Here is a 22,876-nt window from a genome sequence, read left to right as displayed (position 1 = left end):
TTATTGTCTGGTATAATTGCAAATAGTCTCTGAGTAGTTGATAGGGTTTTTTTTAAATTCTAATTTGGAGTTCTGGCCAGAAAGTTGCAAGAAGGTTCATCGTTTCAGCAACATAAATTGGAATCATCTTGAGCAGCTGGTAGCAAAAACTGGTCTTAAAGTAGCACTATCAGGATGACGGCATCATATCAACCCAGTGGAATCATTGCTGTGGGGCTCTATCTTCTTCCTGGAAACTTCCAAGATTACTGCAAAAAAAATGTATTGTTCATTGTAGAAAACTTAAGCATTATTCATACAGATATATATTCAATGAAAGGTATGATATAAACAAAAATAGATATGGAGAAAAGTAAAATTTTTCCTAAATACTTACTTCTTTCTGTCCCATATCAGATGGCTCCTGACAAGAGACAGAATACTTGATTTTTTCTTTTAAAAACATGTTTGGATATAGAGAGCGATAGCCATTGTCCAACTCCTAAGCCAGCTTTCATTTTGAAGTGTGTCTAGTATTCTACTGGGTAGTAGAGAAAAATATATGTGCCTAGAGTTTTTACCCTGCAAATGACCTGTCCTAATTTATATTCCTTTTTGCTCAGTAACCCTTTCTGGATAGCTATCTTTTCCTCTTTAGACATCTAGATGTCCAGAGTTTCTTGACTTTTTGAAGATAACCATTTTTTTACAAAGGCAAAAACCCTGCCCCAAGCCTTGTGAGGTTTTTTTTTTCTGCCTGTATGATTGTCACCTCTGTGGATGAGCTGTTATATCTTTTTTTCAAGGAATTTTTCCTTTTCAAACTGAAATTTTTTAAGTTTATTAAAATATAAAAGTTTCCATTTTCGCCCCTCCTCCCAACACCCTCCCACTCCCCCCACTCCCTCTCCTCTTCCCTCTCCATCCCTAAGAGCAGTCAGGGTTTCCTGCCCTGTGGGTAGTTCAAGTTCCTCCCTGCTCCCTCCAGGACCAGGAGGGTGAGTATCCAATCAGACTGGATCCCCAAAAATCCAGAATATGCAGAGGAAACAAGTCCAAGAGTCATTGTCAATGGCTTTTTAGAAAGACTTCGGGCCAGCCACATTCAGAGAATCCAGCCTCCTCCAGAGAATCTGGTTGGATCAAGCGCTCCTTCAGTCCCAGTCAACTGGCCTTGGTGAACTCTCATTAGATCAGTCGCCTTGTGTCAGTGGGTGATCGCTCCCCTTGCGGTTCTGATTTCCTTTTTCATGTTCTTTCTCCTTCTGCTCCTCCTTTGGACCATGGCGGGCTCAGTCCGGTGCTCCAATGTGGGTCTCCGTCTGCATTGCCATCCATCGCCGGATGAAGGTTCCCTCTGATCTTGCCCTCCCTGCTCACGTTCTTCTTCCTTCTGCTTCTCAGTTGGACCTAGGGAGATAAGTCCAGTGTTCCAACGTGGGTCCCTGTCTCTATCTCCATCTATTGCCAGATGAAGGATCTATGGTGATAAGCAAAATATTCATCAATATGGTTATGGGCCAAGGCCAGTTCAGGTACCCTCTCCTCTGTCCAGAGAACAATCTGGTGATCTCTCCTTGGACCTGGGATCCCATTTACAGTCAAGTCTCTAGTAAACCCTAAACTGACTTCCATAGTTGAGATATATTCTTCCCCGAACCCATATCTATCCTTCCTCCCTCCCCCCGCCCCAGTTCCCGGAGCATTTCCCATTCCTCCCCTGCTCCCTTCTCTCTATCCAACTATCTCCCCTTCCAACTATCCTCCCAACCCCCCATGCACCCTTGGTTACCTGGAACTCTTGTCTATTTCCAATCTCCAGGAGGAAAACTTCCTGAATTTTCTTCAGGTTCACCTTCTTATTTAGCTTCTCTAGGATCACGAATAATAGGCTCAAAGACCTTTAATTATGGCTAGAATCCACTTATGAGTGAATACATACCTTATTCCTCTTTTTGGGTCTGGCTTACCTGACTCAGTAAAGCGTTTTCTTTTTCTTTTTTTTTATTTTTCTATTTATTTATTTATTTATTTATTTATTTATTTATTTTAATTTTTACTGGGAACCCCTCAAGAATCAAGTCTCTTGCAAACCCTAGAATGGCTCTCTTAGTTGCGATATAAACTTCCCTGCTCCCATAACCATCCTTCCTCCCTTCCCCCTCCCATTCCCCCAAGCCATCCCCAATTCTCGCCCTCTCCCCTCTCCTTAACCATCTTCCCTTACTTCCACCCCCCCACCCCCCATGCACCCGACTTTGCTTGGCAATCTTGCCTAGTTCTATTATCCAGGAGGATAACTATATACAATTTCTTCAGGTTCACCTTCTTATCTAGCTTCTCTAGGATCACAAATTATAGACCCAAAGACCTTTAACTATGGCTAGAATCCACTTATGAGTGAATACATACCATATTCCTCTTTTTGGGTCTGGGTTACCTCACTCAGTAAAGCGTTTTCTATTTCCATCCATTTGAATGCAAAATTCAAGATGTCATTGTTCTTTACCGCTGAGTAAAACTCTAATGTATATATGTTCCACACCTTCTTTAACCATTCTTCTATTGAGGGGCACCTAGGTTGTTTCCAGGTTCTGGCTATTACAAATAGTGCAGCTATGAACATAGTTGAACAAATACTTCTGTAGTATGATAGGGCATCTCTTGGGTATATTCCCAAGAGTGGAATTGTTGGGTCCTGAGGGAGGTTGACTCCCAGTTTCATGAGAAACCGCCACACTGATTTTCACAGTGGCTGCACAAGTCAAACTGAATATTTATTAATTTTGATGGTATCCATAGCTTTTCTTCTCCTGTGGAAACCAGAGCAAAACCCCTTCCTCAATGTAGAACATCTGTTTCCCGTTCTGAGGTCAACACATCCCTGAAATACACCAGTGAATTTAATTCAGAAGGTTTTTTCCCCCTATTATCCAATGTCTCACTACTACCATTGTTTCTTTCTTATTAGCATTAAGAAAATTCAACATTTATAAAACATTATTCAATCATTTCTGGGGGTATTTTCCACCCCTTTCTGTTTCTTTAACATGTCCTTTATAGGTTGATTTGATCTTTTTATAACTGACTGGCCTGTTGAACTATTTGGTATATTTGTAATATGCTTTATATCTTAGTAAGCAAAAAAAATAATTAATTTTTTTAGAGACATATCTATCTTTATTTGTACCGGTATGCCCATGATGGCCATAACTTCTAATAAATGTGTAATAAATGTGCAATTATGGAATCATTGAAAACATGAATAAGTGTCAATGGTGTGGTGTAAATATTTTAATTTTCTTAATTCTGTATATTAGATATATTCATTTGCCAGATTTAATTCCTTTGAGTATCATTTGGGTTATTCCCTACAGGTAGTGCTGTTTAGTTATAGAAAGAGCAAGCAGAACAGATTCTCGTAATTTCATTAGCTTGTTGCCATGTAATAGAAAACTATTTCGAGGTGGTGAGTGCAAAGGGACGGGAGTCCCTTTGTTCTGATAGTCGGCCTGCAGCAAGCTAAGACTGCAGGCAGGGTGACTTCTGACCAGCAAGGGGCTCTGATCCTGTGGAGGGGTAAGTGTGTTGACCACCACACAAGTCCGGTTAGGGAACACACAATATTCCCGTCATCCTTATCTCCCTGGCTACTCCAAAGGGGCAGCTTCCCCCAGCTAATCCCTCTCTCCTGCTACGCCATCCCAGCGATCTGCCTGGAACCCCTCCCCTCCCCTCTCCCTCTTTCGGGGCTTAAATTCCTCCATCTCAGCTGGGGTGGGCACCGCGGGCCGGGTCAGGCGGTGAGTGCAAAGGGAAGGAAGTCCCTTTGTTCTAATAGCCTGCCTGCCACAAGCTAAGGCTGCAGGCAAAGTGATTCCTGGATAGCAAGGGGCACTAATCCAGTAGAAGAAGACCCAGTGGAGGGAAGAGCCATTGGAGAGCATCTGAAGGAAGAGATGGGCAGGCGCCAAGGTAAGAATTCCGCCAACAATCTGAAAAACAACATAAAAACACCAGATCCCAGCGATCTTACTACAGAAGGACTTTGAACGCCCTATTCCTGAAGAAATGGAAAACAGTGTCATTATGAAAGCAATAGAGTCTCTTAAACAGGGTATGAATAACTCACTTAAAGAAATAGAAGACAAATATAACAAAAAGATGGAAGAAATGAGTAAAGAAATGGAAGACAAATATAACAAAAAGTTTGAAGAAATGAGTAAATTCGTAAATGATACCCTGGGAAACCAAGAAAAAACAATCAAACAGGTAATGGAATCAGTTCAAGAACTGAAAACTGAAATGGAGGCAGTGAAGAAAACACAAACCAGGGGCTGGCTGGATATGGAAAATCTAGGTAAACGAACAGAGACTACAGAATCAAGCATAACCAATAGAATACAAGAGATAGAAGAACGAATCTCAGATTATGAAGACACCATAGAGAAAATAAACGCCCTGACCAAAGAAAACAGCAAATCCAACAAATTCTCATCACAAAACATTCAGGAAATATGGGACATAATAAAAAAAACCAAATCTAAGAATAATAGGAGTAGAAGAAGGAGAAGAATTGCAGATCAAAGGTCCAGAAAATGTATTCAACAAAATTATAGAAGAAAACTTTCCCATCCTAAAGAGGAATATTCCTATGAAGGTGCAAGAAGCATACAGAACACCGAATAGACTGGATCAGAAAAAATATCCCCTCGCCATATAATAATCAAAACACAAAGCATTCAGATTAAAGAAAGGATATTAAGAGCTGCAAAGGAAAAAGGTCAAGTAACCTATAAAGGCAAACCTATCAGACTTACACCAGACTTCTCTATAGAAACCATGAAAGCCAGAAGGTCCTGGAAAGAGGTACTGCAGAAACTAAGAGACCATGGATGCAAGCCCAGACTACTATACCCAGCCAAGCTTTCGTTCACTATCAACGGAGAAAACAAAATATTCCAGGATAAAAACAAATTTAAACAATACGTAACTACTAATCCAGCCTTACAGAGAATATTAGTAGGAAAATTACATCCCAAGGAATCCAACATTGCCAACACTGACTACAATAATTCAGACATCTAGCGACCCTTCACTAGCACAACTCAAAGAAGGAAAACACATACGCTCTATTACCCCCCCCCCCCAAAAAATGACTGGAGTCAACAACAAATGGTCATTAATATCTCTTAATATCAACGGACTCAATTCACCTATAAAGAGGCACAGACTTAGAGATTGGATACAAAAACAGGATCCAACATTCTGCTGTTTACAAGAAACACACCTCAACCACAAAGACAGACACCTACTCAGAGTAAAGGGTTGGGAAAAGGTTTTCCAAGCAAATGGACCTAAGAAACAAGCGGGTGTGGCCATTCTAATATCTAACAAAATCGACTTCAAACTAAAATCAATCAGAAGAGATGGAGATGGACATTTCATACTCATAACAGGAACAACTCATCAGGAAGAAGTCTCAATCCTGAATATCTATGCCCCTAATATAAAGGCACCCACATATGTAAAAGAAACTCTTCTAGAACTCAAGGCAGTCATCAAACCACACACGCTAATAGTAGGAGACTTCAACACTCCTCTCTCACCAATGGACAGGTCAATCAGACAGAAACCAAACAGAGAATTAAGAGATTTATTGGAGGTATTGAATCAAATGGACTTAACAGACATCTATAGAACACTCCACCCAAATAGGAAAGAATATACCTTCTTCTCTCCACTTCATGGAACATTCTTGAAGATTGACCACATACTCGGTAACAAAGCAAACTTCCACAGATACAAAAAAGTATTAGTAACCACCTGTGTCTTGTCAGATGACCATGGATTAAAATTAGAATTCAACAACAATGCTACCCCCAGGAAGTCAACAAACTCATGGAAGTTGAACAGTCAACTACTAAATCACCCCTGGGTCAAGGACGAAATTAAGAAAGAAATTAAAGTCTTCCTTGAATTTAATGAAAACAAAGACACAACATACTCAAACCTATGGGACACTTTGAAAGCAGTGCTAAGAGGAAAGTTCATAGCAATAGGTGCCCAAATAAAGAAAACGGAGAAAGCACACATTGGAGACCTAACAGCACATTTGAAAGATCTAGAAAAAAAAAGAAGCTGATTCACCCAGGAGGAGTAGAAGACTGGAAATAATCAAACTGAGGGCTGAAATCAACAAAATAGAAACACAGAAAACAATCCAAAGAATCAATGAATCAAAAAGCTGGTTCTTGGAGAAAATCAACAAGATTGACAAACCCCTATCCAAACAAATCAAACGGCAGAGAGAGCACATGCAAATTAATAGGATCAGAAATGAAAAGGGGGATATAACCACAGACACAGAGGAAATTCAGAGAATCATTAGATCTTACTACGAAAGTTTATATGCCACAAAGTTGGAAAATGTAAAAGAAATGGACATTTTTTTAGATAAGTACCATATACCAAAGTTGAACCAAGAACAGGTGAACAATCTAAATAGACCTGTTAGTCGTGAAGAATTAGAAGCTGTTATCAGAAATCTCCCTGCCAAAAAAAGCCCAGGACCAGATGGTTTCAATGCTGAATTCTACCAGAACTTCCAGGAAGAGTTAATACCTATACTCCTTAATGTATTCCATAATATAGAAACAGAAGAGTCATTGCCAAACTCCTTTTATGAAGCTACAGTTATCTTAATACCAAAACCACACAAAGACACAACCAAGAAAGAGAATTACAGGCCAATCTCACTCATGAACATCGACGCGAAAATTCTCAATAAAATCCTGGCAAACCGAATCCAGGAACACATTAGAAAAATTATCCATTATGATCAAGTAGTCTTCATCCCAGAGACGCAGGGCTGGTTCAACATACGCAAATCTATCAATGTAATCCATCATATAAATAAACTGAAAGAAAAAAACCATATGATCATTTCATTGGATGCTGAAAAAGCATTTGACAAAATTCAACACCCATTTATGATAAAGGTGTTGGAGAGACTGGAGATACAAGGATCATACCTAAATATAATAAAAGCAATATACAGCAAGCCGACAGCTAACATCAAATTGAATGGAGAGAAACTCAAAGCCTTTTCACTAAAATCAGGAACACGACAAGGCTTTCCACTCTCTCCATACCTCTTCAATATAGTGCTTGAAGTTCTAGCAATAGCAATAAGACAACATAAGGAGATCAAGGGGATTCGAATTGGAAAGGATGAAGTTAAACTTTCATTATTTGCTGACGATATGATAGTTTACATAGGTGACCCCAAAAACTCTACCAAAGAACTCCTACAGCTGATAAACACCTTTAGTAACGTGGCAGGATACAAGATCAACTCCAAAAAATCAGTGGTCCTCCTATACACAAAGGATAAAGAAACAGAGAGGGAAATCAGAGAAACATCACCCTTCACGATAGCCACAAATAGCATAAAATATCTTGGGATTACTCTAACCAAGGAAGTGAAAGACCTATTTGACAAGAACTTTAAGTCTTTGAAGAAAGAAATTGAGGAGGATACCAGAAAATGGAAAGATCTCCCTTGTTCTTGGATTGGTAGGATCAACATAGTAAAAATGGCAATTCTACCAAAAGCAATCTATAGATTCAATGCAATCCCCATCAAAATCCCATCAAACTTCTTCACAGACCTTGAAAAAACAATAATCAAGTTTATATGGCAAAACAAAAAACCCAGGATAGCCAAAACAATCTTATACAATAAAGGAACTTCAGGAGGCATTACCATCCCTGACTTCAAACTCTATTACAGAGCTACAGTATTGAAAACAACTTGGTATTGGCATAAGAACAGAGTAATCGACCTTTGGAATCCAATAGAAGACCCGGATATTAACCCACAAAACTATGAGCACCTAATTTTTGACAAGGGAGCTAAAGGTATACAATGGAAGAAGGAAAGCATCTTTAACAAATGGTGCTGGCATAACTGGATGTCAACCTGTAGAAGGATGAAAGTAGATCCATACCTATCACCATGCACAAAACTCAGGTCCAAATGGATTAAAGACATCAACATTAATCCGTCCACTCTGAACCTGATAGAAGAGAAAGTGGGAAGTAGTCTACAAGATATAGGCACAGGAGTCCTCTTCCTAAGTAGGACCCCAGCAGCACAGACAATAAGAGAAACAATGAATAAATGGGATCTACTGAAACTGAGAAGCTTCTGTAAAGCAAAGGACACTGTCAGTAAGACAAAAAGGCTGCCTTCTGACTGGGAGAAGATCTTCACCAACCCCTCATCAGACAAAGGTCTGATCTCCAAAATATAGAAAGAACTCAAGAAACTAGGCACTAAAACTCTAATTAACCCAATTAAAAAATGGGGTACTGAACTGAACAGAGAATTCACAACAGATGAACTTCGAATGGCCAGAAGACACTTAAGGTCATGCTCAACCTCCTTAGCGATCAGGGAAATGCAAATCAAAACCACTTTGAGATATCATCTTACACCTGTCAGAATAGCTAAAGTCAAAAACACCAATGATAGCCTATGCTGGAGAGGATGGGGAATGAGGGGAACAATCATCCATTGTTGGTGGGAATGCAAACTTGTGCAGCCACTGTGGAAATCAGTGTGGCGGTTTCTCAGGAAACTGGGAGTCAGCCTCCCTCAGGACCCAGCAATTCCTCTCTTGGGAATATACCCTAGAGATTCCCTAACATACTGCAAAAGCATTTGTTCAACTATGTTCATAGCAGCACTATTTGTAATAGCCAGAACCTGGAAACAGCCTAGGTGCCCCTCAATAGAAGAATGGTTAAAAAAGGTGTGAAACATATACACATTAGAGTTTTACTCAGCGGTAAAAAACAATGACATCTTGAATTTTGCATGCAAATGGATGGAAATAGAAAATGCTTTACTGAGTGAAGTAAGCCAGACCCAAAAAGAGGAACACGGTATGTATTCACTCATAAGTGGATTCTAACCATAATTAAAGGTCTTTGAGCCTATTATTCGTGATCCTAGAGAAGCTAAATAAGAAGATGAACCTGATGAAGATTATTTAGCTATCCGCCAGAAGGTAGGAAATAGATAAGAGTCCCAGGTAACCTCGGGTACATGGGGGGGGAGGGTTGTTGGAAGGGGAGAGGGTTAGAGAGAAGGGAGTAGGGGAGGAATGGGGAAAGCTCGGTGGACCGGGATGGGGGGCAGGGAGGAAGGATGAATATGGGAGCAGGGAAGAATATATTTCAACTAAGGGAGTCATTTTAGGGTTTACAGGAGACTTAATTATATATGGAATCCCAGGTCCATGGAGAGACCCCCAGATTGTTCTCTGGACAGAGGAGAGGGTGCCTGAACCGGCCTTGGCCCATAACCATACTGATGAATATTTTGCTTATCACCATAGATCCTTCATCTGGCAATGGATGGCGATACAGATGGAGACCCACATTGGAGCAACGGACTGAATCCCCCAAGGTCCAAATGAGGAGCAGAAGTACGAAGAAAATGAAAAAGGAAATAAGGACTGCGAGGGATGCTATCACCCACTGATACAAGGGGTCGGATCTAATGAGAGTTTACCAAGGCCAGTTGGACTGGGACTGAACAAGGACGTGATCCAACCAGATACTCTGAATGTGGCCGGATTCTCTGAATGTGGCTGGCCCGGAGTCTTTCTGAACAGCCATTGACAATGACACTGGGACTTGTTTCCTCTGCATATACTGGATTTTGGGGATCCAGTCTGTTTGGATACTCACCTTCCTGGACCTGGAGGGAGGGGGGAGGAACTTGAACTTCCCACAGGGCAGGAAACCCTGACTGCCCTTAGGGAGGAAGAGGGAGGAGGAAAGGGAGTAGGGGGAGTGGGAGGGTGTTGGGAGGAGGGGTGGAAATGGAAACTTTTATAATTTAATAAAATTACTTTCTAAAAAAATAGATATAAACAATTTCTATCCAAAAACCCAGCCCAACAAAATGTTCTAGAAGGAAAACTCCAACCCAAGGTAGCTAAATGAACCCACAAAAATACAGGCAACAGACAATTTTATACCAGCAAAACCAAAAGAAAGAAAAGATATCACACTACCACCAAAAAGTAACAGAAATTAACAACCAGTGGTCATTCATAACTCTTAATATCAATGGACTCAAGTCACCAATAGAAAGACACAGGCTAAGAGAATGAATACAAAAACAGTACCCAGCCTTTTGCTGTATACAAGAAAAACACTGAACCTCAAAGACAGACATTACCCCAGAGTAAAGGGCTGGGAAAAGGTTTTCCAATCAAATGGATCTAAGAAACAAGCAGTATAACTCTCCTAATATCTAACAAATTAGACTTCAGACTAAAACCAATCAGGATAGATGGAGAAGGACACTTTATACTTACAACAGAAACAATCTATCAAGATGATGTTTCAATCCTGAACATCTTTGCCCCTAATATATAAGAGCACCCACATATGTAAAAGAAACATCACTAAAGTTTAAATCACATATGAAACCCAATACACTAATAGTAGGAGAACCCTAAGAAAAACATATGTAGATCCACCTGGAAGGTCAAAATAGACAAGATCGTGTGATAAAATTGAGAACATAGGAGTGGGGGGATTAGGGAAAGTGGAAGCGGATGAGAAGGAGAGTAGAGTATGGGTGAGGAGAAACTGAGGGAATGGGATAGTAGAGATTGAGGAAGGACAGAGATGAGAAAAAGGAAAGAGAGATCTTGATTGATGGAACCATTATGGGATTAACAAAGAATCTGACACTAGAGAAATTCCCAGAAATCTACAAGGATGACCCCAGCTAAGACCCTAAGAAGCAGAGGAGAGGGTACCAGAACAGGCCTTGCCCTGTAGTCAGACTGGTGAATGTCACCAAAGAATCTTCATTAAGCAACTGATGGAAATAGAGGCAGAGACCTACATCAGAGCACTGGACTGAGCTCCCAAAGTCCAGTTGAAGAGAAGAAGGAGTGAGAATATGAGCAAAGAGTTCAAGACCATGATGAGCATACCCACTAAAACAGTCTACCTGAGCTCATGGGAGCTCACCAACTCCAGTCAGACAGAGAAGAAACCAGCATGAGTCCAAACTAGTCCCTCTGAACATGGCTGACAGTTGCATGACTAGGGAAGACTGAAGGGCCACTCACAGCGGCACTAAGATTTGTTCCTACTGCTTGTACTGGCGTTTGGGGAACCTATTCTCTTTGGATGGATACCTAGCTTAGCCTAGATATAGTAGGGAGGGTCTTGGACCTTGCCCAAAAAATGTGTCTTACCCTCTCTGTGGATTGGAATGGGGGGGGGGGGGGGGGTAAGAGGAGGGAATGGGAAGAGATGAGGGATGGAGAATTTGGATTGGTATGTATAATAAAAAAAAGAGAGCTTGTTTTCTTTTCAAAAAATTAAAAAATAAAAGCATTCTGGATACCAATTTAATTAAATTCCTGTTTGATAATATGCTATGCAAAATATCCATCCCTGTCCAGAAGTCAACATTGTGTAAGGTGTAGAAAACAACTCACCTGAGAATAATATTTAAAGAACCTTTTATCCCACACTTTATAGAAATTGTTTGTGGCCCAATACATCATCTATTCTAGAAAATAGCACATGTTTAATCATAAAGAATAGGCTTATGTTTATAAATTGGAATACAGTCTCAGAAGTGCTTTACATCAGAGATACTACTATTCCTCCACAGCCTTGAGCAGAATGAGCAGTGTCCTAGACCACCTCTCAGACAATATTGTTGAAATACAATGGAACAATGGGGGCCAAACATTAGGAACCGTTTTAACATTGCTTGTCATTGGAGAAGAAAAATAGATAATGCCTGATAGCGTTCTGTAAGCCTTAGAAATTTTCATATTCTTAAATTTCTTTCTTATTTCATTCAGTTGTTTGTTTACCTTTTCAAGTCTTTATTATTACATCTGTTTGTATCTTTTGTAATCCTTAAACAGACTGATAAATTGCTATTTCCAGTTTATTGTCTTTATGTCTTCTAAATAGCTTTCATTAAAGAACATTACTATGTGAGTAGTAATTTTTGGAGAGGCAATGCAAAATTTTTGTATAGTTTTGGAAAGGGAACTTATCTAGAGTTAAGTGGTTGGTTGTAATTTTTGATATGCACAACCTTTGCTAAATAACCATTCAAATCTCTATTTGTTCTTACCACAATGTGGAATGTTTAGGATCAGCTGGATAGTGCTTGATTTCAGTCTTGGGTCCATACAGCAGTGATGCACTCTTGTCTTATCAGAATGGATTCTAGCTCGGCTACATGTAAGTTTCACTTCTGACCACATGGTGGAATGCTCTACACAGCTAATAACTTCTCAATATAATTTCTCACAAGCCAAGGTTGAATTGGCACAGAGTTGGAGGTGGTTGTTATCAGTAAGAATCAAAGGCATTCAGCATAGAGTCTTCCATTGAGTTTACTGAGTAGAGACAGAGGACAGCTCACTTGGAGTAAACCAAGGGCTCAGGAACAGTGCTATCTGTGGGTTGTGCAAATGGCTCAGCCCACAGATCCTTCAGTGGTGGAGACTGGGACTGTGCAGGATGGTGTAGTACTACCCAACAGATACAAAAGTGGCTCAAGATGCAGATCCTCAGATGAGGAGCTTGAGCTCATGGAGGCTCAGGAAGATAATGGTGGTACTTGAGAAAAGCATACACAACTTTTTTTGATTACCAAGCCTCAGGTGTCAAGTGAAGGGGACTAAGGATGATAGGAGGTGAAGCAGTACTATTTGAGAAGTAAGTAAATGATGTGTACACATATCTTGGGTAGTGGCTACGGGATCTATTTTTGTTACATTTGAGTCAGGATCTTCCTTTATATCCCAAGCTGGACTGAAACTCACTATAGAGCACAGGCTCATCTATTTGCCATGATGTCATGAGGAGGCCTACTGCCTTGGAACCCCAAGTAGTGAAAGTAACCCCATGAACATTGAAGGTTATTTTTTAAAGCTAATCTAAAAGTCTTGAAGAAATTAGAAATGTTTAATCGATCTCCAAATTATACTTCAATCCATTAAAACTGAAAACATAGGGTTTTAAAGGATGTTTTGATGACTGAATTGAGTCAGTCATTTGGACTTTACAAAATTTCATCACATTTATACCAGTCCAAGTTTTAAGCTACTGTATTTTTAAGTCTTTTTGGATGTGGTTCTATAAGATATGTTGTCAGTCTGAAAGGAAGATCAGTGAATCCCATGATATACATTTGCTAGTATTGCTTACATAATTAAAAATCACACAAAACAGAACAAAGTGAGCTTTGCAAGGAAATGCAGATAAAAATTTGATTGACCATAGCTGATCCAAATATAGATATCATGTCATCCATTATGTCATCCATCTTGATCTAGCTAATTTTCAGGATTTAAATGAAGACCAAAGCATTACCTGAGGGCAAGTTCACATACCATGCTCAGGAAACATAATCCCAAGAGTTATTTAGATGAAAATAAATTTAGTTATTTCAAGAATCATATGTGTATAAACAACTTTGAGCTTCTCATAAGATTTCACCCTTAGCAATGTCTACATTTCATCCTCCTCAGATTACAATGGATATCACCAAACACTGTCACACAGTTTTTGATAAAATATAAATTAATCATATTCATGTTAATTTGTAACAGGTTTTTTTTCTAATAGAAACATAAGCATCTCTTTATTTACATTTACTTTGATAAAATACTACTATCACAATGTGCCATGGCATTTAAGGAATATACAGACTTTAGAAAACATAGACTTCTATATTAAAATTCACTCTCCTGTGTATAATATTAATGCCTGCTCCTCATTCTCTTTTATTTTAGAGAAATATTTTTATTACAAATATACATGGTGTGCTTAAGACTTAATATGCTGTGTCTCTGTTGTATGTTGATTGTTGCTTGCATTTGTCTTCAGTATTAGACCTGAATACACATATAAGAATTAGTAGAAAATTAGTACCTTTCTTTTAGCAATATTGTAAGTTCAAAGTAGGTTGAACTCAATAGAAGAAACTGTCAAAGCTTTTTGTATGAGCGAGCACTGTGAGGGAAAAATATTTCTTATATGTTAGATGTTATTACTGACAAAAATATATGGCCTGGCTACAAAAATAACTGACATATTTGAAAAATAAAAAAGTCAACTGATTTCATGAATTTAACTTTATGTGGTTACCATAAAATGTACAATGATGAAAAAATAAGCTGTTGTAATGTATTACGTTATCATACCAATTTGCATGTAAAGTATGCTTTTGAAGATATGACATTGCTGTCTGACCTAGGTAAGTCTTGAACTCAATATGTTCATCATGCTGGACTTGAACTCATAGTATTCCATCTTTAATTTTTAAACCCAACTACCTAAAATACAGCTAAAAATAGAGCATAATAATCAACTAACTCACACTGCAACCTTGTTCACCCCCAATACTTTTACGAATGCTCTGGCCACTTCTCTGTTGCGGAGACTGTAAATGAGGGGGTTCAACATAGGAGTAAGGATGGTATAGAAAGCTGACACCATTTTGTCCTGATTGGGAGAACGACCAGAAGAAGGCCTCATATATATGAACATGGCTGCCCCATAGTACATTCCCACCACCACAAGGTGAGAGGAACAAGTTGCAAAAGCCTTGTGGCGACTCTCAGCAGAAGACATACGAATGACAGCCAGGATCACACGAGTGTAGGAAGCAATAATGATTGTTACAGGGAAGATAAGCATAATTACACAGCAGAAAAATATCATCTTTTCATATATCGAGGTATCACTGCATGAAAGAGTGAGCAGGGCTGGAACCTCACAAAAAAAGTGAGGTATTTCTCTGGTACCACAATATGAGAAAGACAATGCAGCTGCAACTTCTATTATGCCATCAAGTGAACCAAGAATCCATGAGGAGGCAGCCATAAGGCTACAGATTTTATGACTCATGAGAATAGGATACCTTAATGGATGGCAAATAGCCGCATGTCGATCGTAGGCCATTGATGCCAACAGAAAGCACTCGGCTCCAAGTAGAGATACATAGAAGAAAATCTGGCATCCGCAACTGGCCGTGGAGATGGACTTGTTTCCAGAGAGGAAGTTGAAGGCCATCTGGGGCACTGTAGTACAAATGAGCATGAGATCCATGAGGGAAAGTTGGCTAAGAAGGATGTACATGGGAGTGTGAAGTTGAACATCCAAGTAAATGAGAAGCACCATGATAGAATTACCCAAGAGGGCCATGAAGAAGATACCCAGGGTGAGTGAAAAGAAAAAAGTATGAAGAGGGCTATGATCAAAAATTCCCAGCAGGATGAAGTCATAGCTGAAGGTCCAATTGTTCCATTGCATTATGAGTATGTTCACTGTGGAGACAGAATAAACAATAAAGGTCACAATGTGTCATTGGAAGGTTTCATTATTTCCAGCAATTATATATATATACACACATCTTCACATATTTATGAAAAAACAGTGTCTGTGGGAATAAGTTATTTTACTTCATTATGGCAGTGATTAAAACTTACTTTTGAGTTCTCTTTTGCACTCTCTTTCTCTCATGCATACCGACATGCATACACACATGCAAATGCAAGCAGGAGAGTGCAAAGTCTTATTCTGTATTCAAGACTGACTGTCTACTCTTGTTTTTCTTTCCTTATCCCCTAAAGTGTTAGGATTGCAGATGTACATACACCACCACACCTGGCTTCATATGAATTTTAAACTTAAATTTATTAGTAAGCAGATCTATAAGATTTCATAAAAGCACATATCAAAAGTCATGAAATGCAGGTCAAATGCAAGTTTGAGGAAAAAGTCAATGTGCATGTATCTTTTCAGTCACCTCTTAACAATTATGAACATTATAGCTACTTTTTGTTTTCAATACTTTTTTGTTATTCATAAAATTTAATTACATTTTTCTTTTCAATTTTTTAAAACAAGCTGTTTATTATATTGAGTATACAGATATTTTCTTGTACATATGCCTGTATGCCACATGCATTTAATGTCTTTGGAGGCCAGAAAAGAGTTTCAGATATACTGGGACCTGAATTATAAGTAGTTGTGACTTTCTGTGTAGGTGTTGAGAATTGAACCTGAGTCCTCTCGAAGAGTGACCAATACTCATAAGCACTAAGCCATGTCTTCAGCCCCTGTATTATTTTTTTAATATTTCAATTGATTATTTCAATTTTCATAGAATGTATTTTGAGCACAATCTATCTTTCACTTACACCTGTAACCATCCTTCACAGTCTCAATTTCCTTTCCGATGTACTTTGAATTTTCTTTTCTTTTTCATGAATAGAGTCCAGTTTGTTTTGCCCAAATAATCTTAGAAATGAGGCTTGCTCTGGCATGTAGTAGACATATCATGTGTCAAAGTATTGAACAAAACTGATTGTTCAGATATTGGTGAGATTTTCTACATACATTCTTATCCTGTACTGAAGATTTTGTATGTCTTGACTTTCTACAAGTCTTGTCATAAACAGTTATAACTACTGTGAATTTATATTGCATCTGCTATGTTATTTCTAGACATGCAATTTCCTAAATATTATTTACTGCCTTCTATTCTTAAAACATTTCTCCCTTCTGTTCCATGAATCTTGGGGACACAGGTGCTATATTTGCACTCCATTTATGGTTAAACTATCGATATCTCTTATTTTGTGTATTTTGACCAGTTGAAGTCTCTGTGTTAATTGAAATAAATTGGAAAAAGACACTTCTCTGATGAGGTTTGTGATATGGTCTGATGCATGAATACTGCAAGAAGTCATTAGGAATCATTTTAATAGTGTGTTCATTTTGGAAAATGGTAGTATTGTATTCTCCCAGGGCCTATAACCTACTTGGCAAGGCTAAAAGAAATTCCTAATATTTAATAAAAATGAAAATATGTCATAGTAAATATGTGGGATATAATAATACATTACAAATAAAAAAGTTTATAGGACTAAGTAACTACATTTAAAAAAGTTTGGAGATATTTTATAGTAATGATGTGGTACCTTAAGGTCTTGCTCAAACAATAATAGACAACATCCAAAAAGAGTAGATGGGAACTGACCATTAAGTCCCCAAAAATTAATGAAATAAAATATAGGAAATAATAATACAAAGAACCACCAAATCAAAATATTGATGCTTTAAAAATATTAACAAGATTAACAAAACTCTAGGCAAATTAATTAAAATAAATAGAAAGAAAGCTCAATAAAATAAGAAAATGAAATGACAACATTATAACGCACATTGAACAAATTCAGAGAATCATAAATGTATAACATAAAAATCTATATACAGTGCACTTATGAAACAGAGCTCATAAATTCCTGACATAGGACTGACCTGAATTGTTTATCCCTGAAGACTAGCTTTATGGTACCAGAAGGGAATATGCAAACTTCCAATGGGGGGCAGCAATCACCAGTCAAACCCAAATATTATGCATATGAACCACTTCAATGACTAGCATGGACATTAGTTATTCCAGTCTTATATTGGGAAAAAATACCTTGGCAATAACCAACAGCTCTCAAATTGGACTTACGAAGGAAACCATGTCTAGTACTTGAAACTTACCTAACTACTCAGTTCTAGGGAAGTCATGATTAATGAAGGAGAATCTACAACCACTAATTTACTTAACCAGTATAATTTCTAATAATAGTATATAAACATTTGTTCTAATATCCCCAAAGAAGTATAGTGTTCACTTCTCATTAAGGAAATTGCATTATGCAACATATGCAGTCAGTGCTAAAAAGCACAGTCAATCAAAATGCAGAGGTTTAGAGCCAAGTCCCAAGAAATAAATCTGCAAAACTCTCCTGCACCTACGGCTCAGGAAACATTACAAAAGAGCATACAGAAAGCTAGTAAGAGCCAGAGAATTATGGAGTTTCCTGTGCGACTGTGTGTCCCACAAATATCCGAAGCTATACACATGAATTCTCATCAGCATGACTCCAAATGTCATCTGAAGAAGGGCAACCCCAATGGGCATGCCAAATTTGGCTGGATAATCCCACAGAGCCTCAACCTGCACAATACTCTATAGGAAACCAGGGAAAACTGGGAGCAGGGGAAGTAAGTGGTCTTCCCCAGAGAAGAGCACACCAATTTGTCCAGTGACAACCAGCTAAGCCTGATAACATACATCCAAATAATATTATACAGTCAAAGCAGTTTATAATTAGACGTATAAATTGTAAATGTGTGTATAGTACCATGCAATTATAATTAGCAGCAAAAGCACAAATTCAAAGGAGAGTGGAAATGAGTATATGGGAACGTTTGGAAGGAGAAAGGAAAGGGAGAAATGCAATTCTATTATAATCTCAAAAATAAAAATATCTATACAATGCTACACTGACAAATTTAAAAGAAATTAATTTCTAGCTTGATATGAATTACAAAAATCAAATCAAGGCGGTGAAAATCATTTGAATAGATCTCTAAAAAACAAAGAAGAAGAAATAATAATTAAATGAAAAAAGCTTGATATTAAGTAATTATATTGCAGATTTCTATCAGACCAGCAAGGAAAGACACAGAACAAGTCTTCTCTAATTATTACATAAAACAGACAAAGAAGGAACTTTTTCATATGTGTTTTATGAAGTCTGTATTATCCCAATCCAAAACCGGACAAAGATTCAACAAAATATATTTATCTATCAGATGATCTCTGTAATAAACACAGAAACAAAATTTTTCAGTAAAATAATTATAAACTGAAATTGTGAATATACCAAAAAAGACTACCCACTGTAATTAATTTGACTTTGTCCCAAAGATGCAGAGTTTGTTCGTCATATGCAAACCATTGACTATAATCACTATAGAAATAGATTGAGGAAAAGAAACCACAAGATCTTTTCACTAGCTGCAGAAAGAGGTTTGACAAAATCCAACGTTCCTTTATGATAAAACTCTAGAATAGTGTAATGATGGTGCAGTTCCTCCAACATGTATAAGAAGATAAATAAGATTGTCAATACAGAAGGTTAGGATGAAGCTCAAGAGTAAAACTGGAAGAGAAGAAAATGTAAAAAAAAGGGCAAGGAAGAGTGTTTAATTAAAAAAGTATAGAATATTGGTATAGATGTTAGAGCTATCCATTTAAATATATTACTGCATTATAAATTTTATGATAATTTAATCAATAGTATCAAAAAATCTTATAATAATCCTCCGTCTTTTCATAAAACTGATTTTTATTTTTGATTATGTAAATGTATACATGGGTTTGTCATACATGGCGAAGTATTTAAGGAATCCAGAAGATGGTGATAGGGCCACTGGAGATGGAGTTAGAGGCAGTTGTGAGCTGCTCATCATCAATGCTGGAGCTGAACTCAGCTCTGTTTTAGCTATTGAGACATCTTTCCAGCCTTTACAACTTTTGAATAATTATTGGATAGATATCTATTATAAAACTATTTTGGGGAATGGGATATTTGATATGTATTGGAAAGAGGAGAGAAAAAGCATAAAGGGAAGTAAAGGCATTGAGTAAAAACATGTCAGTAAAATAGAATACAGAAAGAGGGTGAAGAGCAACAGAAAAGAAATGTTGGACCTATAGGAAACTAAAAGCTGGGAGCACAGATACAAGATAAGGAAAAATGAGGGGAAATGAAAGGGCAAATGAGGTAAAAATTTTAAAAAAGATAGTGAAATTTCGTTGGAATAAATAAATATAAGAATCTACCCTCAATGTTCTTTGATATGTGTCATCCAAAAATATGTAAAATGCCTCCAAAATTAATATAGAAACTATTTTTAATAATATACTGTTTTCTTGAGAGATTATTTGTTCTTGATTTATAACCTACATGCTTTCTCACTTTTGTGATATTATTCAAAGAAGGACATTTTATGTTTTGGTGAAAGTCATAAATCGGCAGCAGGACTGCAAAAAATGAGGAAGTTCAACAGATCTACTGGAAGGCCTCACCATGACTTAAGTCACACTTCAGACAGCTGTAAGCAAAACATAACCTTCATTTAATACCTTCATAATTGATTTTCAAATCTTAAAGTCTTAAGAAATATAAGAAATATTATTATACTTTTACAAAGTGTATAAAACAAAATGCAAAAGAATATGAAGGCAGATCATCATGAAGAGTATCCCAACATTTGAAGGAATTTAACATAAAATAATATTTATCACATGAGTGGTAAGTAATGTGTGGGTCTCTCCATGACAGAAGGACTCCCTAACATCATGGAGGTTGGGAAATACCCTTCCCCAAGTCTTACCTTCAATTTGTCCTCAAAAAGAATTGTTCTTCACAAGGTAACTGAACACATTTAAACTTCTACAGTAAAACCCATACAACACATTACCAAGTCATCTGTGATTTATTTTTACAGTTTCTCCAGGGAATTCAATCCCTTGCTTCAATTATGACACTATATGTTTCCAGCTACTTTTATTTCTCAGTCTTCAAATAATTTAGAATTAAACTAGAAAAACTTTTGCTTTATTTAGAAAATAGAGAAGGTTACTTTATTTTATTATTGAAAACATGCCATTCTCATTTTGTCTCTGTCATTTACATATTTGATTATTCTGATTTTATGTGTCATATTTTAAACTCTCTATTAAGTCCATAAAATAAGTGAAAGGCTGTAATTTACAATTTAAGTTCTCATTTTAATTAGGTTAAAGCATTGAGTGTTTTGTCTTATTTACCTGCAAATAGAACATTATTCAAGCTCATCAAATACTTTCAAACTACTAAGTAAAGGAGAGTCACTGTGATATCAGTAGACTGAGTTTCCATACATTGGTAGGCTTTTAATATTTCTGTTTGATGACTAAATGTTTTCTACTCCAGATAATACAATTTGCTTTCATTTTGTTTATTTTTGAAATGTCTCTATTTCCTTTATTCCCTCTATTCTTCTCATATGTTCCTTTCCATTAAATTTGTGACCCCTTTTCTCATCAATTGTTATTATACAGGATTATTTTGATTATTCTAGATTTCTGCTTTTCCATATGAAGTCAAGTATTGCTCTTTCAAGGTCTGTGAAGAATTGTGTTGAGATTTTGATGGGGATTTCATTGAATCTATAGATTGCTTTTGGTATGATTACCATTCTTTATGTCAATCCTACCTATTCAAGAGCATGAGAGATCTTTCCATTTTGTAACATCTTCATTGTCTTTCTTCAGAAACTTAAAGTTCTTGTCAAATAGATCCTTCACTTGTTTAATTAATGTTACTCAAAATATTTTATGTTATTTGCGGCTATTGTGAGTGATCATGTTTCTCTGATTTCTTTCTCAGCTTCTGTATCATTTGCATATAGGAGGGCTACTGACTTTTTTGAGTTGGTCTTGTATCCTTTCAAATTACTGAAGGAATTTATCAACTGAATTCCTTAGTAGAATTCTTGGATTCACTTATGTATACTATCATGTCATCAGTGAATAGCGAAAGTTTGACATCTTCTTTTCAATTTGAATTCCCTAGATATCCTTGTGTTGTCTTATTGTACTAGCTAGAACTTCAAGAACTATGTTGAATAGATATTGAGAGAGAGGACAACCTTATCTTGTTCCGGAGTTTAGTGGAATAACTTTTAATTGCTCTACATTTAATTTCATGTTGGCTGTCAGCTTGGTGTATATTACTCTTATTCTGTTTAGATATGTTCTTTGTATCCCTGATCTCTCCAAGACATTTATCATGAAGGGGTGTTGGATTTTGTCAATGCCTTTTCAGCACCTAATGAGATGATCATATGGTTTTTTTTTCTTTTAGTTTATTTAAATAGTAGATTACATTGACAGATTTTCATATGTTGAACCATTCCTGTATCTCTGGAATGAAGCCAACTTGATCATGGTGGATATTTTTTTCATGTGTTCTTGGATTTGAATTGCCAGTATTTTATTGAGTATTTTTACATTACTATTCATGTGACAGATTGGTCTGTAATTCTCTTTCTTGGTTGAGTCTTTATGTTGTTTTGGTATCAGGGTAACTTTGGTCTCATAGGGAGAGTTTGGCAATCTTCTTTCTGATTCTATTGTGTGAACCAATTTGAAGAGTATAGCTATTAGCTCTTCTTTGAAGTTCTTGTAGAATTCTGCACTAAAACGATAAGACCTTGGGCTTTTCTTGGTTGGGAGGCTTTTGATGACAACTTCTATTTCCTTGCTGCTTATAGGTCTATTTAAACTGGTCACCTGGTCTTGATTTAATTTTGGTATTTTGTATCTATCCTGAAAATTGTCCATTTCTTTTATCTTTCATAATTCTGTGTAATAGAGGTTTTTGCAATATGACCTAATGATTTTCTGTATTTCCTCAGTGTCTCTTGTTGTACCTTCCCTTCTAATTTCTGACTTTTAATTTGGGTGTTTTCTCACTATCTTTTAATTACTTCGTATAAGGGTTTGTTTATCTTGTTGATTTTCTCAAAGAACCAACTCTTTGTCTCATTAATTCTTTGTATTTTTTTCTTTGTTTCTATTTGGTTTATTTTGACCCTCAATTTATTTCCTGATCTTTACTCTTCCTGGGTGAATCTGTTTCTTTTTATTCTGGAGCTTTCAGAGGTTCTGTTAAGTCACTAGTGTGATATTTCTCCACTTTCTTTATGTAGACACCTAGTGCTATGAACTTTCCTCTTAGCACTGCATTCATAGTTATATATATAAAGTCTTATATGTTTGGGTGGTGTGCTTTCATTTTCATTTAATTTTAGGAAGTCTTTAATTTCATTATTTCTTTCTTTCTTGACCAAGGGATGAATTAATTGAGCACTGTTCTATTTCCATGAGTTTGTAAGTTTTCTGCAATTAGTGTTGTTGTTGAAT

At 37.0% G+C, this 22,876-nt stretch overlaps 1 protein-coding gene across 1 annotated transcript; it reads right to left on the bottom strand.

Annotated features, from left to right (window-relative positions):
* Positions 1 to 14,427: 14,427 nt before the first annotated feature.
* Positions 14,428 to 15,366, bottom strand: LOC125407548 (olfactory receptor 2M3-like). The gene has a single exon (XM_048445172.3). The coding sequence runs from the start codon at positions 15,364 to 15,366 to the stop codon at positions 14,428 to 14,430; it is 939 nt and encodes a 312-aa protein (XP_048301129.3).
* Between the last annotated feature and the right edge of the window lie 7,510 nt (positions 15,367 to 22,876).

This window comes from Myodes glareolus, chromosome 2 (genome assembly GCF_982192425.1).
Source record: "Myodes glareolus chromosome 2, mMyoGla1.1, whole genome shotgun sequence".
NCBI lineage: Eukaryota > Metazoa > Chordata > Mammalia > Rodentia > Cricetidae > Myodes > Myodes glareolus.
The sequence above is the reverse complement of the archived record's forward strand: the minus strand, read 5'-3'. Positions and strand labels throughout refer to the sequence as shown.

Excerpts from the sequence above, each read along its gene's own strand:
- LOC125407548 (XM_048445172.3), bottom strand. The coding sequence starts at position 15,366 with ATGCAATGGAACAATTGGACCTTCAGCTATGACTTCATCCTGCTGGGA.